The sequence below is a fragment of the Oryzias melastigma genome, linkage group LG21 (assembly GCF_002922805.2).
Source record: "Oryzias melastigma strain HK-1 linkage group LG21, ASM292280v2, whole genome shotgun sequence".
NCBI classification, from domain to species: Eukaryota; Metazoa; Chordata; class Actinopteri; order Beloniformes; family Adrianichthyidae; genus Oryzias; species Oryzias melastigma.
This window is the reverse complement of record NC_050532.1, coordinates 1,044,865-1,067,688: the sequence shown is the minus strand read 5'-3', so window position 1 is coordinate 1,067,688 and position 22,824 is coordinate 1,044,865. Positions and strand designations below refer to the sequence as shown.

General features: G+C 41.4%; 2 protein-coding genes across 8 annotated transcripts in view; both read right to left on the bottom strand.

Annotated features, from left to right (window-relative positions):
• Positions 1 to 1,363: 1,363 nt before the first annotated feature.
• Positions 1,364 to 6,259, bottom strand: nyx (nyctalopin; the record flags this gene model as incomplete). Its single annotated transcript, XM_024286744.2, has 3 exons — positions 1,364 to 2,698; positions 3,544 to 3,848; positions 5,939 to 6,259. Coding segments are annotated over 3 exons (1,422 nt in total), but the record flags the coding sequence as incomplete, so codon positions are not given.
• Positions 6,260 to 14,824: 8,565 nt separating this feature from the next.
• ddx3xa (DEAD-box helicase 3 X-linked a) overlaps positions 14,825 to 22,824 on the bottom strand; it is an 11,587-nt gene continuing 3,587 nt past the window's right edge. For 4 of the 7 annotated variants that reach the window (XM_024285980.2, XM_024285982.2, XM_024285985.2 and 1 more), the window contains 16 exons: positions 22,407 to 22,514; positions 21,979 to 22,111; positions 21,799 to 21,903; positions 21,626 to 21,725; positions 21,408 to 21,543; positions 21,206 to 21,303; positions 21,035 to 21,133; positions 20,795 to 20,955; positions 20,576 to 20,720; positions 20,354 to 20,498; positions 20,048 to 20,098; positions 19,265 to 19,446; positions 18,402 to 18,519; positions 18,163 to 18,313; positions 17,968 to 18,086; positions 14,825 to 17,889 (listed from right to left, as the gene is read on the bottom strand). In XM_024285980.2, the coding sequence (XP_024141748.1) occupies positions 17,804 to 17,889; positions 17,968 to 18,086; positions 18,163 to 18,313; positions 18,402 to 18,519; positions 19,265 to 19,446; positions 20,048 to 20,098; positions 20,354 to 20,498; positions 20,576 to 20,720; positions 20,795 to 20,955; positions 21,035 to 21,133; positions 21,206 to 21,303; positions 21,408 to 21,543; positions 21,626 to 21,725; positions 21,799 to 21,903; positions 21,979 to 22,111; positions 22,407 to 22,514 (1,937 nt within the window). In that variant the 3' untranslated portion in view covers positions 14,825 to 17,803. The remainder of the gene's footprint in view (positions 17,890 to 17,967; positions 18,087 to 18,162; positions 18,314 to 18,401; positions 18,520 to 19,264; positions 19,447 to 20,047; positions 20,099 to 20,353; positions 20,499 to 20,575; positions 20,721 to 20,794; positions 20,956 to 21,034; positions 21,134 to 21,205; positions 21,304 to 21,407; positions 21,544 to 21,625; positions 21,726 to 21,798; positions 21,904 to 21,978; positions 22,112 to 22,406; positions 22,515 to 22,824) is intronic. The other 3 variants (XM_024285984.2, XM_024285986.2, XM_024285987.2) reach the window with 1 other exon arrangement.

The following is a 22,824-nucleotide window of genomic DNA, read 5'->3' as shown; positions in this document are numbered from 1 at the left end:
GCACAGCTGCTTCCCCAAAAATCCTATGGATGATATTATTTCTCTCTACAACCCGGTCATAGTTAGACGAAGTTCAAAGTACTTCACTAAATGCTGCTTGTTTGATTATGAAGGTCATTCAGATTTTCTTATTATTATTTATGCTAATGCTAATGCTACCGCTAACTTTCCAGGACGGGGATGAGACGTAGATCTGCAGAAGTTAAAGTTGATCACATTTCTGTGTTCACAAAATCACTAAAAATAGAGATAAAGTCAGACAATTTCAACGTGTCTGACAATAAAGAAAAACTGATAACTGTTGTGTTATTTTCTGCTTTTGCTGTTGATCATAACCGTGTCTGATCACTGCAGGATAAGAAAAGTAAACAAGGATCAAAATATTTGCTATGCCGCTTGGTAAACATTCTTATTTTTACAATTACCCCTTAAAATACCCTGAAAAACAACAAATACCCCTTAATACAACAACTAAATTTAGCCTTGGGTTCAGTTAAAACACATGTGACCAACATGGAGCAATAAGCATCTTATCTGCTCCTGTTACATGTGACCAACATGAATTTCTATCAGTGTTTTGCTTGATCGACCTTAAAATACATGCAAATAACATCAGTCAAAATAGAACCTGTTAGAATAATATCTGCTCAAATGAAGGGTCGATATTTTAAATAAAACATTCAATATTGGAGGATTATTCAAATTTGTATTTAGATTTGTGAACGATCTAGGAGAGGAAATGAAAATACCGTTCAGCAGGACATTCATAAAATAATTATTGTACACTTTTCTGTTGAAATTGGTACGGTTACCTTTTATTATTCACATAAAATTGTGTCTAACAATTTCAATTGTCAGCTTTGTTGTTCTAAATCCAAACACTGAAAGTAACTATTTGCATTTTCGCCATTTTATCTGACGTCCCAGTGAAAAGGGTCAATATGGATTATTGATTTATCTGATTTAGAAATTGTTTTTAATGGAATAGGTCGATTCAGAACAGTAGAAAATTGATTAATCTATCACCATCACCGTATTTTCCGGCGTATAAGTCGCAGTTTTTTCATAGTTTAGTCAGGGGTGTGATTTATACTCAGCAGCGACTTATATTTTATTTAGTTTGTTTAGACATCAAAAGGGTTTCATATTTGTTATTTTCCCAGTAAACATTGGTTGTCCTTTAGTGGTTGTTTCCTCTAACAACCACTAGAGGGCACTGCATCCGAAGTATTTGCCACTGACAGCATCAGAAGAAGAAGTGTCGTCCAAAACAAACATGGAAGAGAATCTGATTGTTTTCCTCTTAAACTTATTTTTTCTTATACAGATCAAAAGATTAGTGTTCTTGTATTTCTTTCCTTTTTTTTTAGCTTCGCTGAACTTGGCAGATTTGTTCTGAAACGTCACATTTTTCTCCTAAAAGTGCGACTTATATATGGTTTTCTTCTTCTTGATGAGACATTTTTTGCTCCTGTGACTTTTTTTAAGACTGTAGTAGTTGCACCCCTGGTTTTAGCTGAAGGTCTTCTCTCTCCTCAGTCCACCAACTGGTTCGTGCTCCAGAACAGGACGTCCACACGAGCCCAAAGCCTCAAACACAGGCAGCAGTGACACCGAGCTGCACGCCGTAAGAAGATTAATGCATTTATGGAAAAGCTGCAGATATTTAGAGCAGAACGAAGCGCGGAGAGGAAAGGTCTGTTCTCTCATCTCCTTCAGTTTTACACATGAATGCAGCGAGTGAGTATGAATACGACAAAATGAGCCTGTGGTGGTGAAGGAGGAGGCCTTCCACCTGAATCCAGCACTGCTGGAACTCGTGCTGCATTTGTGTGACAGACAGACAGTTCAGCGCTGCCTGGAACATCCCCTCAAAACTCCACTCCATGTTCAGAGCCGCTCTCATGTGCAGGAAAAGACGTCTGAGAGGCTGATCCAGACCACGGCACAGCAGAGCAGCAGCTGGCTCCTCTGACCCCCCGCCCCCGCGGAGAGCTGCCCCTCCTCCGACTCCAGCAGCGTCCCGTTCCGAAGGCTCTCCGTGCTGTTGCCCATCTCCTCCCGCAGCTCCTGCTGGAGCAGCTTGGAGATGAGGCTGTTGAAGCGGTTCTCGGTGGTGGGGATGAACTCCGAGGAGGGCGTGGTCAAGTTCAGGTCTGTGGGGTCCACACAAGTCCCGTTCATGTTGGCAAAGACCACCCTGCTCAGGTCCAGCCCCGCCACAGAGGACGGCGAGGCGCAGGGGATGTCCCGGACCAGCTTGTAGTTCTCCATCCACTCCTTCAGCCACTCCAGGGAGCAGTCGCACTCCCAGGGGTTCCTGAACAGGTACAGGTGGCCCAGGAAGTAGATGGGCTGGAAGACGCTGAAGGGGAGGGTGGTCAGGTTGTTGCTGTTCAGGTGGAGGGTGATCAGGCTGGTCAGGTTCTCAAAGGTGCCCTCCTCAATGTTCAGCAGCTGGTTCCTGTCCAGGTACAGAACCTCCAGCTCAACCAGGTCGCTGAACCAGGTCTTGGACACGTTGACCAGCTGGTTCCCCCCCAGGTTCAGCATCTTGAGGCGGCTGAGGCCTCTGAAGGCGGACCTGGGCAGATCCGACAGCAGGTTGTCGTTGAGGTAAAAGTTCTCCAGGCGGATGAGGTCCTGGAAGGCGTTGTCGTGGATGACGTTGATCCGGTTCTCCTGGAGGTTCAGGTACCTGGAAAGAAAAGGGATTTTCCGATTTTCCGTTTTTAACCCTTTAACACCAGAGCTCCAGTGTTTCTGTTCTTTGCTTTGCTGTAACTTTTAAACCATTAACACAATAATTCCAGCAGATTTTGAAGAAGAAAAGCGGCGAGCCGCTGTTTATGTTAGCTTCCTGTTTAAACTGCTGCCGTTTTCTGCTGCATTATACAGCAGCAACATTCTGTGATCTGTTCATGACATGCAGACTTCTAGTGGAGTATTCATCCGGAATGGTAAGCTTGAAATATAAAGCACTAATAATAAGAAGAATGAATTAAATATCCGATCATTATCGGTGGAAAATGTCCGATTTCGATCGAGTCATCAACCACATGATCGGACATCCCTAGTAAAGATGTTGGTGGTTTCTAGCCCCTTCCTGTTGCAAGTTATGGTTCTTTAAATAAATTAACGCAATGTGCAATTCCACCACTAGGGGAGCCAAAGGAAAAGCAAGACTGTTATAACAAGAGACCAAGAAATCAACAACATTTCTTTCCAAACACAAACCACATCTGTAAGATGCAGATAAACTTAATTTTTCATAGATTTGCACATTTATATTTTAGGCAGGATGTTAATTTTTTTCTGTGGCCCTATCTTGAGTTTACCATTGAGATTGCTTCCTTAAAGGAAAGTACAAAAGCTCAACAGAAGTTTACACCATTTCTGTAAAATAGTGAGTCTTTCTTGACCTGCTCCATCACACAGACAGCAGGAAAACCTCACAGAAGAGCAACTCCAGCTAAAGTTGCGCGGTTATCTACTCTCAAAAGTAAACTTTTGGTGACGCGACAACAACAGACTGGGACTTACTTAAGACTCCCCAAGCCCAGCAGGGAGTTGTAGGCCACCGCTTCAATCTTGTTCCTCTCCAGGTAGATGTGGGTCAGGTTCTCCATGCCTCTGATGGCTCCCGGGATCCTCCTGAAGTTGTTCTGAAAGCACAGCAGCTCCTTCAGTGCCGTCTGCTCGATGAAGATGCGGTCGGGGATGCTGAACAGGTTGCAGTCCGACAGGTCCAGCCGCAGCAGCTTCTTCAGCCCGGTGAACGTCCGCGTGTGCAGGTAGCTGATGTACTCATTGTGCGCCATTTTCAGCTCCACCAAGTTGGAGAGGCCCTGCAGGACAGAGTTCAGCTGTTTGAAAAGACCCGTTTACCACTGAGCTGCTCCAACAGTAGATTTTCTTTCTTTTTCTTGTCAAACGGTGAAATTATGTGATCTCAACAAACAAGAAGCAGCTGTCTCCTAATCCTTCAGATGAACCAGAGATGTTTCTCCAGAGAAAGCAGAACTCATCAGAGCCACAATAAGCCGTGCGGTTATTGTCGTGCATGAAGACAGGATGTGTAGGCAGAACATGAAACTAAGAGAACTCTGAACCAAATTAAAAATCAAAGTAACAATCTGTGCCCTGAAATGAAGACCTTTAACCACATGATAAACAGAGAAATCAAAGACGCACATTTTTGACCTTTATAACCATATATTTGAAACACATTTCTTAGACCTCTTTCTCATGAGAATGATTCAAACTTTACTCAAACTATGGAGAGAAATTAGTCTCATTCAATGTGTGCATGCGTGACTCTTGATTCGTAACTTGTGTTTGCTAATTTGTGTGTAACTTTGGATTTGTGTGTAACTTTAGATTTGTGTGTAACTTTGGATTTGTGTGTGCGTAACTCATAGAATACATTTTGTGCATAATGTTCTGCACTTACAATTGTGTATTCACATGTACCAAAAATACAAAATACAAAAGAAATACACAAGCATAGCTTTAAATGACAGCAGCTTAAAACAAACTACACACACATCTTTAAAAGTATGCACTAATCACCTGATACACAAACAAAACCACATTTACTCACAAATCTGATGTGAGACTCTTTTCACGTCTCCAAGATTCATCAGTAAGTGATGCAATTAAATTGAGTTTCCTTACATTAATTATCAGGCGTATTTGTTTAAGAAAGTGTGAAAATTCACCAGATAATATTCACAATCTAAGTTCAAAGCGACTGTTAAGAAAACTCTGATGACCCAGCATTCTAGCAGCATTTAAACGCATCACTTACACACGAATTTGGAGATGTGAAAAGAGTCTCACATCAAAATTGTGCTTAAATGCGGTTTTGTGCATCAGGTGATTGGTGCTTACTTTATAAAGATGTGTAGTTAGTTTTAAGCTGCTGCAATTTAAAGTTGTACGTGTGTTAATGTCATTTTTGTACATGTGAATACACAACTACAAGTGCACACAGTTACGCACAAAAAGTATTGTATGAGGTACAAGTCGAATGAGACCATGTTCTCTCCATTGCATATGACGTGGTCCATGTTTTCTGTCCTGTAGTTCATCATCGTTCCACTAGGGGCAGAAGGACTTCTCCTGCTCGTTTCAAAATGGCTGCTTCCATGAAATCTCAAACACACTTTTGTCGGGAAAATTTTAGGCAACTTTGAACATTTTATCCTGAGAATGACTGTTAATTTTTAAACATTTCTTATTGATCACCTCCAAACTTTTTTAGCTTTTTTAGGAAGCTACTTGGGAAAAATGTTGGTCGATTTTTAATGGTGGTAGCATGGAGAGCTCTCAAAAGTGGCGTTCAGCTGTTGCTCGCACGTTATTAACGAAAGTTGTTACAACTTTAAAACATGAGTTTTGGGCTCAAGCAGAACACAATGTATAATAAAATAAATTATATGAACATTAGTAATGCAAAACGCCTTTTTGTTGCTAAGAAAATCCAAAAGTTTACTTTTGCCGACTCTTCTAAAACTTACATAGACCTGTTCATCACTCCTAGGCAACAAAAAAATATATAATGATTGCTATAAAACGAATGGAAAAATCGCTATTTGAAAAAAGTGTTTTTTTCCATGAATTTGTCGTGTGCAGCTCTGCTCAAGGTGGCGAGGGCAGAGGAGGAGAGTGAGGGGCATGTGGCAGCTGCTCAGCCAATGAGGGCGGGTCAAAAGGGGGTGTGAGGGTGGGGCTGGAAGCACTCAGGGGCCACAAAAAAAAAAAATAAAAAAAATCCCCGAGCAGTTTCGTTTCACTGTTTCATAATACAAATGTTTTTTAAACTACCTTTATTGACAATTTAGATAGACTAAGAGATTTAAGGTTCTTACTTATATCTAGAAATGTATTCTTTTAAGTTACAAATCCTCTCTTCATCTCTATCCTAACTGCTGACCTTGAAGGCTCCCGGAGTGATGAAGGAGATGTTGTTGTGGTCCAGGGTGAGGATCTTCAGGGAGGGCAGGGTCCCAAAGGCCCGTTCAGACAGGAACTTCAGCCTGTTCTTCTCCAGGTTGATGGCCGAAGCCTCGCAGGGAAACTCTTTGGGCAGTTCGGCCATGCCCGAGCGGTCGCAGAGCACGCTGCAGCTCCTCTCGGCGGTGCAGCTGCAGGACGGGGGGCAGGCCCGAACACAGGCCCAGCGGGCCAGAACTGCCTGTGGCAGCAGGCACAGCACAGAGACTGAAAGGAGGACACAGACAAGCTTGAAGACATTTCATTCATACTCTATAGTCTTCCAGTGGGGGTGCAAGCTTGATGAGTGTGTTACCGTGGTAACCTTCAAACACTGCATAGCAAGCTGACGTGGACTCCTCACATAAACCAGTTCAAATGTTGTGTTTATAGTTCATCAAATGACTGAAAGTGAATTAATCAAATTAATCGAGCTTTATCGTCCATGTTGGAAGGAGACATTTGTAGCAGAAATGAATCTGATAACGAGGGAATGTTCGCTAACAGCTTCATTTTATGGAGATGAAATGGCATCACCCGGATCTGTGCAAGAGTAAGTCTTGATTTGTAACTCATACAATATATTTTGTGCATAAGTACAAACATTTAAAAATTAAAAAAAAATCAAAATACAACTCACATATGCACAAATTAAAATCAGAAAAAAAAAGATTTCTCCGTAAATGATGTGTTTACATTCTGCTAGAATGCTGGGTCATCAGAGGTTTTTTTTAGGCTCTATAAAATTGGATTGTGAATATTCTTTGGTGAAAATTAAATATTTTTTCACTTTCTGCTGATGAAACTCTGATGAACCAGCATTCTAGCAGCATTTAAACGCATCATTTACAGACAAATCTTTTTTTTCTCTGAGACGTGAAAAGAGTCTCACCTTAGATTTGTGTGTAGTTTTGTGTGTTCGTAACAAGCGATTCCTGCGTAATTTTTAAAGATTTGTTCATAATTTTGTTTCATGCTGTTGTAATTGTAATGTGTTCATGTGTAAATTGTATTTTGTATTTTTTTAATTGCATATTTTTATACTTATGCAAAAAAATATTGAATGAGTTACAAATTAAGAATTACACACACACACAAATTGAGGTGAGTCTATTCTCTCTCCATATATTTCAATGGTTTCAGAAAGTTGATACGGTGTTTGTGTAATTGTTGTGTTATAATGTAGCATTTGCACAATTCAGTTCTCCTTCTGACTCTTTCCTACTTATTTGTCTGCATGCTTCCAACATTCATAACTACTTCAGTGAGAAAACATTCAGGAAAAGTGTTTTGTGTCATTCTGACCTCTGACCTTTAGAATGAAAGAGAAACCTTCAAACTTTTCTAGTCTTTGAGAGCAGAGAAGAGGGTTTGTGTTTGAAACAATCATTTTAATAGTTTAGATGACTCTTTAGCTCTCATTGGGGCTTTTTAAATGTCATGTGGTTTCTCTAGAGTTACATTAAGTCATATTAAATTAGGTAAATGAGGCTTTATTGTTGTACACTATATCACTCTCCGCTCTAATTCATCGTGAAGGTGTTCTATGGGGTTCAGGTCAGGACTCTGTACAGGTTCATCCACACCAGACTCTGTCCTCCATGCCTTTATGGACTTTACTTTGTGCTCTGGTGTACACTCATGTTGGAAGAGGAAGTGGTCGCTCGAATATTATAAATCATGACCATTTAAAAAAAAATTCAAGGCTTTTATTTTGAAATTGCACAGACTTACTTTTGGAATTTTGCTCTTTTTGTTGCTTTTCCCTTAAATTAACATTTTTAAACAATATAATTGCAGTTACTGTCTTTGTTCACTTTCCTCGACCTTCTGACTGTTAAAGTTTTTTAATGTATTTATTTCCATGATGAAGAAGAAAATATGTATTTTGCTGCTACAGAAAAACAAATATTATGTTTCGTAAGGATTTGTAGCGACTTCTTTAAGTTTGATGACACCTATTCATTGATCAATGAGTGAAAGTCAGACTGTAACTTCTCCTCTATGACAAAGACCAAAGAGCTGTCAAAGGACACCAGGGACAAAATTGTTGGTCCCCCTGTTTAAACCAGCCCCTATCCAGGTCCGTCGAAAGCTCTTCAGAGAACATCTGGATGATCCAGAGGAGGACTGGGAGAACGTCATGTAGTGAAGGACATTCTATGGAAGAATGCTGAATCCCAGAAACCCCAAACCTACAGTGAACATCAAGGATTGTGGCTGTTATACTGCAAAGGGGCCAGATTACTCTGTATTAAAGAGATGATAAATGGAACCATATGTGGTGAGATTTTGGACAAAAACCTCCTTTCATCAGCAAGAGCATTGAGGATGAACCATGTCTGGATCTTCCAGCTTGATAATGAACCCAAAAATATCCTCTGAACAACGAAAAGGGGGCTATGTAAACAACTTTTAAAGTTCCGGAGTGTTCTAACCGGTCTCTGGACCTCAAGAGAATCTGAGGAGGGATTTGAAGTTCTCAAAGCATTTCTGCTATTGAGGAGACCTGCATCTATTTTATTTCCTGAACTCTATTTCATTCTGTCTAAGTGCATTTATGATGAAGATTATTAACCAAATTCATCTTTTCACATGGATCCACTTACAGAATCTGTGACTGATAAATGTTTTTTGCTCCTCTGTATTTACACTTACATTTACAACAAACTACAAAATTAACAGCTTTTGTAAATTAAGCAACTAAAAAAAAAAAAAAAAAAAACAAGATAGAAAAAACTGTTTTTTGCAGCAACCATCTAAATCATTAACACCGGAGATCCAGTGTTTATTTTCTTTGATTTTCTGTAACTTTTAGACCATTAACACAATAATTATCATTTTTAATTCATCTGTTATTATTATTATATTAGGTCTGTCATAAGCCTCACAATAGGTATTGTCCACGCCTTGGATTTGAGCTTAGCTTCACTCAACTTCACCTGTCCTGTTTAGGCTGATCTGCCACTCTGTGCAAAAGGTCAGGAGTCTGAAAGTTTCTTCACATCCTGACATGAAGAAACCACACTTAGACATGTTTGTGAGTGTGTGTGTGTGTGTGTGTTGGGGGTACGACTGACCAGTAAAAGTGATGACAGTCATTACTGTAGTCTCTCATCTGGGACATGCCAGGATTAAGGGAGGTCTGAAACGGCACAAAAGGAGCAGTTACACGTCTGTAAAAAAAGATCAATGCACTGTCTGGGAATATGTTCACATTCAATCATCACAGTAGGACTAAATGTATGTTCTGATACTCTGAAAATCCTTAAATCGTGGTCAGACCTGTTCATTTCACACTCGCATGGTGTCTTGTTCATAAAGAAAAAGCTTTAAAACTCAAAAATCTTTATTGTTTTCTTCAAAAACTCGTCTTGACAAGAATATTTTGTCCTTTCTAGCCCAATTTCCACTTCATGTAAGACGCTGGCTGACTGAAGAACATTTCCGTTAAATGGAATTATTTAACATCAAAAATGATCCTAATTATAGCAAATGTAGTCAAACAATTGAGACATTTTCTCTAAAAAGAGGCATTGCATTTGGGGTAATTTGACCAGAAATCTAGAGTTCAGGTCGGTGGGTGTTCACGATTCTCATCCACAACAACTACTGAGTCCAGATTAAGATGTGAGGAAGACACAGGGAGTGTTACACAAACTGCTGCTCATACAAGGAACCATCTTCTGTGATGGTATGGGGCAGCATCCCCTAACAGGTGATGAAGGGAGGTTCAGACTTCAGACAACCAGAGGCAAGCTTGTATTTTACAAGTTTATCCGAAGATACTTCCACTTTTGACCAGATCAGTGGCCTTGTGGTAGAGTGTCCGACCCTGAGGCTGGAAGTCTAAATCCAGGCATACTAAAGACTCTAAAAATTGGGCCCTGACATGCTTCCCTGCTTGACTCAGCATTAAGGAGTTGGAGTGAGCTAAATGGTTCCATAGCACTACTGTGTCTGCTGCTCACCACTCCCACAGGGAATGGGTCAAATACGGAGACGTGAAGGCAGAGAATGGAGGAAAGTTCCAGTTCTGATGCCAGCTTCACTCAGAACCTTCTGGACTGGATGCATGAGCCAGAGTGACTGCATTGCAAAAAGTCTGCTTTAAAAAACAAGAATAAATGTACAAAAATAAGGTAAATATTGCTTAAAATAAGAAAAAAATTCTGACAACAGCAAGAAACTTTGGCTTGTCAAGACTTTTCAAAACTAGTGATAATTTAACCTCATAGGAACTACACTAGTATATTTTTACTAATATCAAGCTCACTTTGACCAATATAAAATAATTTCTAAGGTTAATTTTCTCAAAATCTTCAAAATGATTCTTTAAGATTTTGCTAGTAAGGTTATCTTGATTTTATGCTAACCACAAGGATCTGTTTCTTTAAACCAGCCAAATATACTAAAAACAAAAGTACTTTTCTATTCTTCAAAAAGAATAGTGAACTGTTATTTTTTCTCACTGTGCATTATAATCTACTTGAAATTAGTAATTTCAGGCAAAAATGGATCTTGGCCATGTCACTGGTTTGATTGATGTTACTGTTGTAACTATTGAGATTTCAATTTTTCACCCATAATAGGTAATAAAATCTTCGTAACAAGCCTTAATATCTTATTGGGATAAGTAGGTACAAAAACTCTTAAAATAAGAGAAACTATCTGGCATAAAATCAACTAAGTGAGAAGAATTATCTTACCACCAAAAAATAAGCATCTATAGTCTTATTTTTAAGATAGTTCATCTCACTTAGTATTCACTTTTGCAGAGTGAGACATTGCTGCAAATTCTGCAGGAAAAAAATGAAACAATATCTCACAGAAGCTAGTACTAAAATCATACTGGTTACTAGTCACACACTGAGGCACCCAACAATTCTTTCTCCAATCATCAAACCGAATGACATCAAGACCTGAAGGACTATGGATACCAGGCTGACGTACCTGCAGGTTTTTCCAAACATCCATGTATCGTAAAATAGACTTTCCAAATGTTCATGCACAAGTCCATCACGTCCGCCCCGTCCTTCTGCCTGGCATGACTCTGCTCCACCCGCTGTGTTCTCGCATCCCCCCCTCCCAGCTTCTCCGTGTACGTGTGTGTGTTTGTGGTTGGACACACCAACACATCAAAAGCTATCTCTTAATGGCCCTCAAATCCCCTTGATGGGGCGTTGGAAGGAGCGACGGGGCCGGGGCCGGGTGGCTGGCGGGATTACAGGAGTGAAGCCAGGCTCTCAGAGTGCAGAGGACTGACTTACACAATGCCAGCAGCACACTCACAGAGCATGGAGTTGGATTTAAAAGGGTCAGAAATGCAAATGTTGCGGTGGATTAGGGGATCAGTAGAGGCCTGATCTGGGGACAGAGGTGATCAATACCATTCTTTAAATCCAAATCAAGTGGAGCTCCTCCACCTGAGCTGATGTTCCCTCTCAACATCCCACTGGAATGTAGTAGGTGTCGCTGACTTGGTGCTTAGGCTCACAAAAGATCACATGACCTCTCAAGAGTATCATGGAAAATCCCCGAAAACGAGGTAAAGAGCACTTCTTATGAAACAGGAAGATGAAACCAGCTGGTTTTTAAAGAGCATCTGCAGATGGTGAAAGCAGAGACCATCTGTTGGGGGAAAAAAAACAACCAGGAGGTCAGAGTTCCTGTTTTCCAGAAGTTTCTCCTCCCTGCATGCCTCCCATCTCCCGTACATCTGGACGAATGGAAAGAGAAGCACAGCCGGATCGAATCTGGGTCAGACGCTCAGCAACCTGAACGCTGCAGCCATTAGCAGCTGAAGTGACACAATTTCCGGGTTTTGTTCCAGGAAGACTCAAATCTCGTTAAAACTGACATTTGTAATCAAGCTAAAAGCTAATAGTAGGTCACTTTCAGAGAAACCGCTTTTGAAGACAGGTAAGAGATTTATTTTTATCATGTTTGTTTCTGGTAAAACTGATCAGAAAATGTCAAATTGATTCATGTTTCATCTGCTGAGTCAGGGTCGACTGGTAGACAGGAGAACATCATGGTAATGCTCACCAACACAAAAGAACTCACTCATGTTTTCTAACTGCAGATATAAAAAAACATATTTTAAACTAATGTAAACGCAACATCCTTTGCAGTGGCGTGTGACCATTGAATGTATAGGGAACTGGACTAAGTGAGTGTGATGTCACCCTGAGAAAATCACTTCATGCGATTCCAACTAAGTTGAGTCAATTACGTCACCATTTTTCCGCAATATGTCTGGCGCCATGTTGGAACCAGACACCTTCAGTAAGCCGTGATTGGTCTGACTCGGTCTTAGTCTACATTTCTATGGCAACCACTCTCTCAAATCAGGAGTGAGCTTGTTAGAAGGCCACACCCTTTCCCCTGAAAGCGGGCTCAGATTAGTCATTCTGAGTGGAACATTTAAACGTTCTACGCAAGACCACTTACTTTTATTGAAGCATCGGATTGGTTAGTTTAAAACAACAAAAATATAGTGAAAAAAAACACTCAGGAGGCTGCACGGTGGCGCAATGAGATATCAGGTAACCGTTACAGATCAGGTAGCCATTATATAAAAGAAAGCCGTTAAAGATAGGGTAAGCGCTATAGATTGGGTACAGAACAGGTACCTGTTACAGATCAAGTAGCCATTACAAAACAGGTACAGACAAGGTAGTCGCTACAGAACTGATAGCCGTTACAGATCAGGAACCCATTACAGAACTGGTAGCTGATGGAGGTCTGGTAGCCGTTACCAATTTGGTAGCCATTACCAATATGGAAGCTGTCTGCCAGCTATCTGGTAGGCGTTACCAATTTTGTAGCTGTTACAGATCTGGTAGCCGTTACAGATTGGGTACCAACCAGGTACCCATTTCAGATTGGGTAGCCCTCTACAGATTGGGTAGCCCTCTACAGATTGGGTAGCCCTCTACAGAATGGTTAGCCGTCACAGATCTGGTACCCATTACCAATTTGGTATCCTTTAGAGATCGAGATGCTGTTACAGATCTGGTAGCTGTTAAAGATCGTTACAGAATGGGTACAGATCAGGTAGCTGTTACATATCGGGTAGCCGTTACCAAACTGGTACAGACCAGGTAACCATTACAGATCTTGTAGCCATTACCAATTTGGTTGCTGTTCCAGATTTGGCAGCCGTTACCAATTTGGTAGCTGTTCCTGATCTGGTTGATGTTACAGATTGGGTAGCTGTTACAGATCTTGTAGCCGTTACCTATTTGGTAGCTGTTCCTGATCTGGTTGATGTTACAGATTGGGTAGCTGTTACAGATCTTGTAGCCGTTACCTATTTGGTAGCCGTTACAGATTGGGTTGCCTTTACAAAAGGGGTACCGACCAGTTAGCCGTTATATATCAGCTAGCCCTTACGGATCTGGTAGGTGTTCCAGATTGGGCATCTGCTTTTTGGATTGGCTCCAGCAACCTTGTGACCCTTAAAAGGGATTCAGTGGATTCTGAACATGCATGGACGGATGAGTGGATGGCTGGATGGATGGATAAATGGATTGATGGATGGATGGATGATTAAGATTAGATTTCTACAGCTGATACTTCAACTCATATTCCATATGGAAAAACACATTTTTAGTTAAAGATACCTTTATTACAGTTAATGTTTCTATACTCTAATTAGCTTATTAAAATTTACTGACTTGGTTAAATGTAAGTTTGTATAGAGTGTTTGTGTTCATTCTATCTTCTATGAAAGAGGCTGTTATCCGTCATTTCTTTAAAACATAAAATATTGGATTTCATCAAGTTTTTTGTTTTTTTGGTTTGTGCTTGTTCTTCCCCCTGGAGAGCTTCTCCTGTAAGCCACTCGTTGGTTCCTACAGTCTCCTTTTAGGCCTGCTAGAATGTCAGAAGGAGGCTGTCAACTGTGTTCTTCAGGGCCTTCATAGGTGCTCCAGGTAAGGTCTTCCTCTTTCTGAACTCCCAGGAACCAGAAATCAGCTATCAGCTGCTTCTACTAACCACACTCAGAAACCTGCAGGGGGTTTTCGGCTCCTTTGGTTGTGTAGCGTTCAGGGACAGGCTGTTCTTTCACACCTCCTTGTTTTTGCTCCACCTGTCTTCAGAGGCAGACTCAATCCCCACAGAACCGCTTCATCATCACAGAGTCGTCATCTGTACTCAGGTGGAGCATGTTGTTGAAAAACAGTCCAAGAACACAAGTTTTATGTAAACAAATGCAACAGAATAAAACTAACTGGGAGAATACAAACAAGAATTACCGCAAATGTTGCCTTTAACCCTTTAAAAGCGGAGCTCCAGTGTTTGTCTTTTTATTTACTGTATTTTTTTTTTATGTCTTTACCTTTGACTGCAGAATACACAAGTTCATTTTGAAATAAAATACAAGATCCTCCTGCTGAAGCAGACTTGGAATTTTTTATCATGACTTTAGTGCACGTGTCAAGGTCAAGGCCCGGGGGCCGGACCAGGCCCTCCAGATCCTTTTAGTTTGTTATTAATGACCTGATGTTATGTAACGCATAATTTTAACTTCTATAATCAAAATCTACTTTTACAGTGAGTAAAATATTAAAAGTTATTTAAGGTTTAATTGATTTATTCTGGAATAATATTCCTGCCTTTTTATTATTCATAATTGTTAAAAAGTTATGGGTTTTTTCAAGTTTTAAAAATTAGCATTCTGCTAGCTTTTTGGACTATTTTGGAGCTTAGCTAATATTTCAGCAACATGCTAGCTGTTTTGGCTAATTTAGGATTTTTTTGTTTTTAGAATCTAAGAACAGAAGGGGAACTTTAAAATTGTTCTAGAAAGTGTGATTCGTTCTGGTTTGAACTTAACTTTATTGGATTTTCACAGAAGGCTCCTGCATTCAGAGGTCAGTTCCAACAAGCACACCAAAGACACAAATCTGTTTACAAATGAAATCTTTATGCATTTAACCTCTCCAAACAACAACAATCCCATTCAATCCACGCCAAATTGAGTTTGGCCGCCTCCTGAGCCGCAGGGCCCCAGAGGCGGCTTGCTACACATTTTAGTTTTGCACATCTACAGTAAACAGGCCTTCATGAAACATGCTTGACCCCCCCCAAAAAAAACTTTCAAACATTTTATTTTGGTAAAAATCATACATATGCACAGCTGAGTATTTCCCATGCAGTGCAGTAGCCTAGGTGCTAATACAGAAAAGCAAAGTCTACATCTAAAGAACTCCTGCGTTCTCCAAAGACGCGCAAACACGTCGGCAGTTGTGCAGAGGAGCGCTCCCCCCCGACAGCTGTGCGAGGGGGCCGAGCCAGCTGCAGACGTGCTCCACACTTCAGGAGAACCCGCAGATTATATGCAAAAATACAACAATGAGAACAAACCACATGTTTCTTTAAGGATTGCCATGTGCCAGACATTGACTAGAGAAAATTAGGTCAAATCAGACTCAACTAAGAATGCACACAAGTTGGGCAATCTGAACATTTCTGCAACATTTGTGCTCAGGAAATTTGTTTGCTTTTTGACAGCTTTATTCCAAACCTTGGCATGTTTGTTGAATTCCATTTCAAATTTTGATAACCAATTGGCAAATTCTATTAGATGACTGGCCCTGAAACAGCTGTGGATATTATTTATCGATGAATCTTAACATTAAAAAGCTCACACTACCCCGAAATATATAAATTTCACGCATACAGGTGACATTCAACATTCAAGTGCCAGTGTTTTTTTTGTACTGTCTTTTGGTCAAGTTTCTCAAACTTTCAAAGAATCACTTTGAGGCTTACAAAAATAAATATTTGTCAAAAATGCTTAATAAATTACACAAAACTAGCAGCAAAAGTTGAATCTAGAAATCTGTGCAAATGGCTAAATTCCCCCCAAAACTGCTAAATCCCCTGGTCCCAAATAAATCCTGGTTTTTAAACTTTGACGACCCTTCCCCTTTGTAAACAAGCTGCGTTTTGTTTTTCCACAAACGTCCTCACACACAATATTTGGAAGCATAAGGACACATATCCAAGACATCTATATAAAACTCTAGATGTGCAATAAAACAACTTCTGTAAAACTCCACGGGCAAGACGTACGCGGGCCTACACACCCAACTCAAGTAGCACCATTCGATCGATCAAGTTCTCCAGACTGTCAGTGCATCTGCTGTTAGCTCAATTTGTTAAACAAAAGGATAAGTTTCAAGGCACGTCGCACCCCCGGAGAGCAATGGGAGCGTTTTTGTGGCAAAACCCCCCACGGCTCTTCCCCCCCTCCCCTAGAGTCACCAAACTGCAGGTTTTTCCATCCCCTGATTTGAATAGTCTGAGCAGATGAGGTCTCAGAAGGCCTGACAGTACTTGAACGTTCCATACAGGAGTCTTGGAAACACCCCCCCACCCCCTACTCTTTGGCTGCAGCCAAAGTCCGGCTGTGCAGCAATAGCCACTTGATGGTGCACTGAAAAGAAAACAAAGAAAAACTGCGCCCCACGCCTGCCCCCATCCCCTCCTACAAGTCGGGGTGCCGCTAAGCCCCGCCCAGTTTTCTTCCATGAATTGAAAATTTCAGTGATCAGTCTTTTTAAGGATGAAGCACAACTCCCAACGCAGCTTGAAAAAGAGAAAACGTTTGTAATCAAGTTAAGCCAGCGACTCATTTCACGTCTTTTCTCCTTGACCAAAAAACAAAACACTTGCAAGCGTAAAATACCATGCAGGCTTTCCAGCTGCACGCCCCCCAACGACGCCACGCCCTCCCAACGCTGTGGTCCGAACCAAACTTCAGGCTGCAGGCGTCGATTTGATGCTCGATTTAGGTGAAACTTTCAGATTCACATATGCCTGCACTGAAAATGTCTCAAGTAAAAAACAAAAAACACCGCCCACTTCATGTAGCTAGCACTTGGTAACATACTAGCTGCCGTAACACTGGTTAGTTAGTCAATCAGTAAGAGTGGAGTAACGAGTTCCAGCATCGGTTAATCCGTTTCTACCTCAGTGATGGTTGGCACCGAGCTTAATGACTTGGGTGATTCTTTTTTTTAAGATTACAACAGGAATGGCTTTTTTTTTTTTTTTCAAAGACGACCATATCCAGAAAAGGAGCCTGTCAGGATAGAGTGAGCAAACAAAAACAATAAAGTAACTTTGTCCCTTCGGGTTTAACACAGTTGCTTCACACAGTGGCCTAGTTTCTTAGAAATACAGTAATGGCTCCATTAGCTGTCTGACAATAGAAAAGGCTACATGATGTTCCTGCAATAAATTTGAGGTTCAAATGGAATTGTGACTTGAGAGTCTCAACACCAAAGTTTTTGCCAAGGTTTGATTAAGATCAAAGCTTTTTTTTAACCCTTCACTGGATTTTCCAAACAAATAGTAAAAACAAATTTAGAAATCTTGGCCATGTTCATTTGGTGAAATGAAAGCACAGATTTCCTGTTTGAATTCAAAAGGCACAGTACATTAACAAACGAATGATCCTCAGATTAATCAGTCGGGCTTTTTAATCCCCACAAAAAGAAAAAAAAGACTTTGAAACGACGAACGCCCGAGGTTGCTGCCGGGCGAAGCATGTCAGCGTCCATGCTCGCTCTGAGGAGTGCGAATCTCTGCGGTCTCCGGTGCCGTGCACGTGCTGGTGAGTTCCTTCGTGCAGTGCTGCACTTCCTTTATGTGTGAAGCGAATGGCAGAGATCCAGGGCTGGTAATGTACTGTGTGTCAGTGAAGCTACACAGGGAGGATTGTTATGGTCTGGCTTAAGTTAACATGTGGTTTCCATTGGGTTGGCATGACAACCTATTCCTATGCTGACTAGTTCCCCCACCAATCCACACTACCGGTGTGGCTGTAGTTTCCTCCGTAGCCATCGTTGCTGTAGAAGTTTCCACCAAAGCCACCTGCAAAGATAAGAGTGACATTAGTATAAGGATAAGAAGTAGTACAGAGCAGAAAAGTCAAGGAGCAACCAGATTGACCTCCAAAGCCGCGGTTCCCTCCATGGCCTCCAGTGCTGCGCCCTGAACGGTTGCTGTTGAAGCCTCCAGCGCCGCCGGGTGTCTGACGGTAATCTCTGGCTCCAAAGCCACCAGAGAACCTAAACAAAAGAATGTCACGTTCTTATGGTGCATGTAAATCCTCCTGTTTTAGCTGTGTGGTGAGCTGAACGTTACCTCTTCCGGCCTCGGTTGGTGCTCTTGTGCTGGTGCTCATAGGCCAAGCTTTCAAGCCAGGAGGGAACCTCCTGCTTGGCCTCGACCAAGATGTCAAGCAAATCTTTGGTTATGTTGCTGTTTTTGTCGTTGAAGAACGACGTGGCCAGACCTGAGCAAAACAAATCAAGTGTTTCATGATCAGTTGCTGCAGAGTCTGACATGCAACAGCTTTTTAAGAAAAGGAAACTTGTGCTTACCAAGGTTGCCCACACGTCCCGTACGGCCAATACGGTGAACGTACTCCTCAATGTCACTGGGCAGGTCAAAGTTGATGACATGTTTCACGTTGCTTATATCCAGACCTCGAGCAGCCACCTACAGAGAGGGTACAGAATCGTTTTCAGTGAAACAGCCTCAAAATTTCCTTTTCTTTAGTTAATTTCTGCCAGAATCAAACTCTGAAAAAGTTACTTATATTTTCCTTTAATCAATTGTTTAAAGTTTCACTATTCCACAGGTGTCAAACTCAATCACACAAGTGGTCAAAATCCAAAACACCCCTTAGGTCACAGGTCGAAGAAGAAAAACATTTATTAAACGCTCAATTTTTTTTAAACTAACTTTTTAACATTACCAATAAAAATAAGACAGGATTATTATTCCAGAATAAATCAACTTCAACCTTATATAACTTTCAATATTTTACTCTATAAAAATATATTTTGTCAAAATGCAAGTTATACACTCTGGCCCGCGGGCCTCAACATATCCACTATTCTATCTATTCCATGTGGCCTTCAATAATGATTGATCTTTTTAGGCAAATGAAAATAGTTGTTTTTAGGACATTTTCTGCAGAGTGTCAGGAGTTTATTAGTAATTTATCTTCGAGTTGTGGGCAGGACCACTCCACTTCCCATCATCGTGCATTTTCAATTTAATACGCTCCTTTTTTTAGCTACATTTTTATCTGCTCCTGATTAACAACAATTAAACAAAAAAAGAAGCAATTTTTAGCCGAGTTTTTTTCCGAATAAATTATTCAACTTCAAAACAAAAATGTCAAACAAGCACAGGAGTGTTCAGGTTAAAGGAGGCAGAGAAGGTCTGCAGGACTTACAGCTGTAGCCACTAGGATGGGGCAACGTCCGGAGCGGAACTGATGCAGAGCCTCCTCTCTGTCCCGCTGGGAGCGGTCGCCATGGATGCTGGTGCAGGCATAACCTTCACGGTACAGGAAGTCCTCCAGAGCATCAGCTCCTTTCTTCGTTTCCACAAAGACCAGAGTCAAGGAGTCTTTGCCTGTGAAACCACAAGAACAGACACTTTGAAGGAAAACTATCAGAGGACCAGCAGCATTACAAAAGACAATGTACCAGGAAAAGTTGCCGACTCTTTAAATCAAATATAGAAGCCAAAAAAAAACATATTTAAAGAAACTCCAAGACAGAACAAAATATACCAAAAATGAAAACTTATAAATGGAGACAAGGGAAGCATAAAAAGCTTTAGATTCTATAACAAGCTTCAAAAATTAGTTAAATCAAGATTTCTCACATTAATGGTTTAGAAATGATCAACAGTTAAATTTTCATCTGAATGCGAACCACTTAAAAAAAAAAAGTTAAATTAAAGAGTCAGACCATAACCTCACTAACTCGTGCCGAGTCAGCAATCCTGAGCACTTTTTTTTTTAAACCGGCCTGACTCTAACAACAGCTCCCGTTATCTACATGGATGGTATAAAAGTGTAGAAATAACAGTCACCGCTCATCCTTCAAACTTTGATGATGGAGGAAGAAAACAAAAGGAAACTGAGGCAGCATGTCAGCCAGGGGAACAGGATGAGCTGTGGGATGTGATGCTTCTGCTTTAGAATAAATTTACAGCGTTGTTTACTCACCCATTTTCTCTGGAGTCTCTGTGATATTTTCCTGAACCTCACTTGGAATAACTAAGATAAAACCAGACCAGCCAGTAAACGCAAGGCTGCACAGTACACACTTTTATAACTTTAGATGTTCATGAAAAGAAAACCCCAAAAGCCACCTCAGTCACTGCGCGCATGTTTATGTTCTGACACTTTACACCAACTAGCACAAGTCAGGCTATGTCAAGATTAGCTCGGCGTGGAGGGGGAAGAGAGGACGTTCGATTTTAAATAAAAATAAATAAAATAAAACCCCATTTATAAACAACTGCTCTGTACCTGTTGCATTGAGCAGATCCAGGAGAAATGAGCGCTTATCCGTCTCCTCGACCCAAACCACCTTCTGGGTGATGTTTTCTGAAGTGGACCCAACACGACCCACCGCCAGGAAAATGTAATCCTCCAGGAAGTCACGAGCCAGAATCTGCAGGGGGAATAAAAAGTAAATACATTAGTGGACAGTAAATAAATCAGGCTGTATGCTTCATCAGCTCTGCAGACCTGAATCTCTTTGGGGAAAGTGGCGCTGAACATCATGGTTTGTCGGATGCCTTTAGGCGGCATGGTGTCCTGCTCCACAATACGTCTGATCTGTGGCTCAAACCCCATGTCCAACATGCGGTCAGCCTCATCCAGAACAAGGTAGCTGGAGATACAACCCATCGTTTTAGAATCTGTGTAACCGAACAAAGGAGGATCTTTTCCTTCAACTTTACTGACTTGCAGTAGTCCAGGCCGATCTTGCCTCTTTCCATCATATCAACCAAACGTCCAGGTGTGGCCACCAGTAGGTGGCAGCCCCTCTCCAGTTCCCTGATCTGCTGCCCTATGTCGGCACCTCCGTAAACCACGCAGGGACGCACACGAGAGCGGTATGCAAACTAGAGAGAAATAGGAGAAATTTACGGTCAACTCCAAATCAACTATGAGTTTTACAAAATGCACAAAGCGTAAACTTACCTTCCTGGCCTCATCATAGATCTGCAGAGCCAGCTCTCTGGTTGGAGCCAGAACCAGGGAAAGGGGGTATTGTTTACGGCGTCCGTAACGGCCATTGTCCTGAAGGTTTTGAACTACTGTTAGTTCAGTTGAAACACAAGAGTGATTTATTCACTTCAAACTATAAAGTACCTGTCCGCTGTTCTTTGCAGCTTGCAGTGCATCTCCTGGTCCGTCGGTGTAGATCTGACTCAGCACTGGCAGCAAGAACGCAGCTGTCTTTCCAGAACCTGAAACACAGCAAGGATTATACAGAGCTGCAGTGGAGTATACTTAATCCATCATGAGTTTCAAACAATAATCCAAAGCAGCCCATTTCCACAGACAGACTTACCGGTCTGAGCGCAGGCCATCAAGTCTCTCTTGGTCTTGATGATTGGGATAGCGTGCTTCTGGACCGGAGTGGGCCGAGTGTAACGGCTCAACGTGATGTTGCCCATGATGATCTCCCCCATGTCCACATCATGGAACTGCACAACAATGTGTCCAGTTTATAGAAGCAAACCCTTCATGTGTTTAAACCGCACTTGAAGGAAAGGAAGTCAAACTTACACTCTCAATGTGGGGTGGGCAGTTGCTTCCAGTAGCCTCCACAGGAATATCATCGTATTTCTCAAAGTTTATTCCAGTGTTGCTTGCAGAGAAAAGTTCACTGGAAAAACAAACAGTTATAAGCAAACAGAGAAAGCGGTTCCTTCAGTAGTTGTGAAAAGAATCTTCCTTACTGTTCCAAGCGCTCATTGGGAGCGGTAGGTTTGGACCAGTCGTCTTCTCTGGAGTCTTCCCCCCAGCGGCTACTTCCTCCCCCGCTGAAGCCCCCACGCTCGTATCTGCAGATGCAATAGAGTGCTGTAGATGATGCAGAATAATAGGACATGCAGAATAAACGACCTTCCATCACTCACCTTCCTCTTGAGCCTGATCCTCTGTCGTTGAAGAAGGACGACTTGGACCTGTCGTTGCGTCCTCCAAAGCTGTTGTAGGAGTCTCTGGATGCTCCTCCCCAGCCTCCCTCCTTGTTCTCATAACCACCAAAAGCTGAAACAGAAGTTTCTTATTCATTTATTGATGCCATTTTCCTACCAAGAGGAGAGGCTAACCAAACTTCATCTTCAGAAAGCTGGGTTGTTAAGGTTACCAACTGAAGTTGAATGCCCGTTTTTTGGAGCTGAAAATAACCGACTTGAATGGAAGAGTCTAAAATGTTTTTTGGGAATCTACGTCTGGAGTTTTACATCCGAAGCGGACGGCAGTGGAATCTTCCCAGCTGCATTTTGCAGTGGTTGATTAAATGAGCCTCCACCCCTTTTACCACGGTGGACGCACCGCCCACCTCTATCATTGCGAGAGGATCCACGTCCACCAAAGCCCCCGTTTGCACGATTGTCGTGGTAACCATTCACAAATCCATTGGTGCGGCCGCCGTCCCATCCAGGTGCATCTTGAATGCAAGAAAAACAACCGAGTGAAAAACTCAAAGATTGAAAATATAATTTCTGATTTATTCTTCTATTCAATTCATTACAACTCCTGACCTATTTTTTGATCATTGCTTTTCCAGATAGTCAGTAGGCTAGTATTTTGACAGCCATGCGCTCTGAATGGAATGGCTCCATCATTGACAGTATGTAAGCATTAGGCTTTGTGTTTCTTTGATACAAAAACTTATAAATATCACCAATCTGATAATTAAAGTAAAGTTTTTTTTTCCCCTGCATTTTTAGCTATTTTATCAAAACTGTTTTTATAGA